Here is a 2,612-nt window from a genome sequence, read left to right on the forward strand (position 1 = left end):
TGCAAAGGTACTGGATCCTTTATTACTGACAGCAGGTAAATACAAGATGCTGATGGGCAGGAGGGCAAGGGCTGTACCTCTCTGAGGGGATCGTGATGGTCCAGCACCAGGGCTGGCATGGGCATGAGAGGGAATGTAGGAGGTGGAGTGGCACAGCAAGGGCTCTGCCAGCCCCTGCCCAGGCAGCCCAGTGCCCAGCTGAGCAGAGCCTTCACCAGCAAATGCCAAGGGGAGCTATTTGGGTTACAAAATGAACAAACAAAAGCCATCTACACGTATTTACAGCATCCCCCTCCTGCCGCCAGCTCCCTCCGGGCATGAGTGAGGGCTCGGGGTGTGTCCAGCCCCCCAGAGCGGCCCGCAGAGAGCAGAGCCCCGGCTGGAGGGGACAGTCCTCGACGTAAGTACCAGCACCAGGGGCTGCTGGAGCTGTGCTCGCAGCCCCGTTGTACAGCAGGATCTCCAAGGGGCCTGCTGGCCGTCAGCTGGGAAGATGGTCCTGAGAGACGGGACATTCCCATGGGACATGCAGGTCCTCCACCAGGACAGGCAGGCAGCAGCATCCCGCTGGGACCTGGTGCGTGCAGCTTTGCACTGGTTCAGGGCGTATTGCTGATCATCTCCAGCTAAAAACATCCTCAGGAGGACGGTGTCTGGGCCACCTCCTCTTCCCTGGGTAGGAGAGCCGGGCCTGCCCTTCCAAAGGAGGACCTCCGTCCCCTGGGAAGGAAAATCAGAAGCAAGGATACAGCAAAGACAAAGGGGGTGCTTCTGGCCTGGGGATCGATCTACAATCCACCATAAAAAACCAGCTTGAAACAAAACCCATCATTTACTCTTCAATTTGTACAAAATAACAATAATAACAATAAAAATAATAATAAAAGGTGCTGGTGGCCCCTGGCTTGCAGTGCCCCACTGTGGTGGGGGGGTCTCAGTAGGCAAAGATGACGTGGTAGGTGACTTGGTGGCCATTGTCCCAGGCGTAGAGCAGGCGGTCCTTGGGGTTATAGTCTATCTGGGTGGTGTAGGCGTACTCGTTCTCAAAGAGCAGCCTGGGGATGATCTGCGTGTTGGTGTGCGTGTCGAAGGCGTAGGAGATGTTGGCGTTCCTCTTGTTGTAGCTGTCGACTGCATACAGGACCCCACAGATGACAAAGCAGTTCCCATAGAAGTTCTTGCGCAGCCCCGTCCGCCACGTGGTCTCCTTCTGGGTGCTGAGGTCGGCTGCATTCAGCTTGCTCAGCACGATCACCTCCTGGTTGAAGCCCTCGTAGCTGATGGCTGGGTAGATGACCCACAGGCCGTTCTCGTCCACGGCAAAGTCCACGTCAGAGTGGCCTCGCCACCGCCACGGGGTGGACTCCTCGTAGGCCACGTCGTGCAGCATGGCCCAGGCGGCCACGTAGCGCTGCTTCAGGTCGTACTTGATGATGTTGCGCGTGAAGGCCCGGTTGTAGTAGAAGGAACCGTTGTAGACAACGTGCCCTGTCCCAATCCAGCTGTACGGGAGCTTGTAGGAGTTGCTCCAGCGACCTGCAGGGCAGACACACCTGGCTGCTGAGACCTCCCTGTGCTGTAGGGTGAGTGGCCATGCCAGCAGCACCTCTGCCCACAGCTCTGCCTACACTCCCTGCCTGGCCACCAGCCACAGCCTGAGCTGTCCCATGCTCTGTACCCTGCACACCGGGTGCCAGCACCCAAGAGTGGAAGGTCCCTAGGCAGATCATCCATCCCTCCACGATGCAGCATCCCCAGGAACGGGGATGCTGCTTGGATCAGCTCAGTGGTGGCTAGCATGGTATCAGAGATGGTGCAAACCCACCTTGCTTGAAATTGTCAAGGTTCCTGAACTCCACCAGTGTGTTTCCGTAGTAGTAATTGGTGACATAGATCCGCTCCTCCTGGGCCAGGGGGTCCTTCATCCAGGCTCCCTCATTGCGCCCGTAGGTGTTCTGGGTGGTGGGCCCCGAGATGGTGGACAGCGTGTCCTTGCAGCGCCCTGCATGGGCAAGGAAAGGCTTGTGAGGCCAGAGGCAGGGTGGCCATGCTCTCCCTGAAGGCATCACCCCCCACAAGCCCCTTGCTCACCCAGCAGGTACCCCCTGCCACCTTGGCTCTGGTGCAGCTTTGTGAGGCCCAGCAGGACTGGCCAGACCCCACAAACATCTCCCCACAGCCTCAGCCATGTCCCTGCTCCAGCTGAGACTGCTGACCATCTGAGGTCCTGTCTCTTTTTGCTCTGCCCAACCCAGCTCCTAAAGGTGGAAGGAAACTACAGTAGGTTCCAGAGTTAATAATTTAACCTGGCATCCCAGTGAAGTGCTACCCAGCTGCCATCTCCATGACACCTCCCACCTGTGACCGAATCCAGGTGTGCTGTGCTCATCAGGATGCACTGTAGGCACAAGCCAGCCCCCCCACAAAGCTGGATGGACGCAGCACCTGCAGGCACTCACCAATGATGTTCCTGATGTCCTCCTCCTCCAGGCCCTCCTTTGGCGTGGCAGGGATGGCCGGGCTGACCGGCGTTGCGGGGGTGTTTGCCTGGACCCAAGCTCCTGGGCTGGGCTCCATGTCACTCCAGCCTCCAGCGGGGGTGGCCACGAGCA

At 58.6% G+C, this 2,612-nt stretch overlaps 1 protein-coding gene across 1 annotated transcript in view; it reads right to left on the reverse strand.

Annotated features, from left to right (window-relative positions):
• Positions 1–2,612, reverse strand: part of OLFML2B (olfactomedin like 2B) — a 13,024-nt gene continuing 10,412 nt past the window's right edge. The window contains 3 exon segments of the mRNA XM_031061666.1: positions 1–1,536; positions 1,826–2,002; positions 2,460–2,612. The exon segment at positions 2,460–2,612 is cut by the window's right edge and continues 69 nt beyond it. Coding sequence (XP_030917526.1) covers positions 935–1,536; positions 1,826–2,002; positions 2,460–2,612 — 932 coding nt within the window. The 3' untranslated portion in view covers positions 1–934.

This window comes from Geospiza fortis, unplaced genomic scaffold (assembly GCF_000277835.1).
Source record: "Geospiza fortis unplaced genomic scaffold, GeoFor_1.0 scaffold5, whole genome shotgun sequence".
NCBI lineage: Eukaryota > Metazoa > Chordata > Aves > Passeriformes > Thraupidae > Geospiza > Geospiza fortis.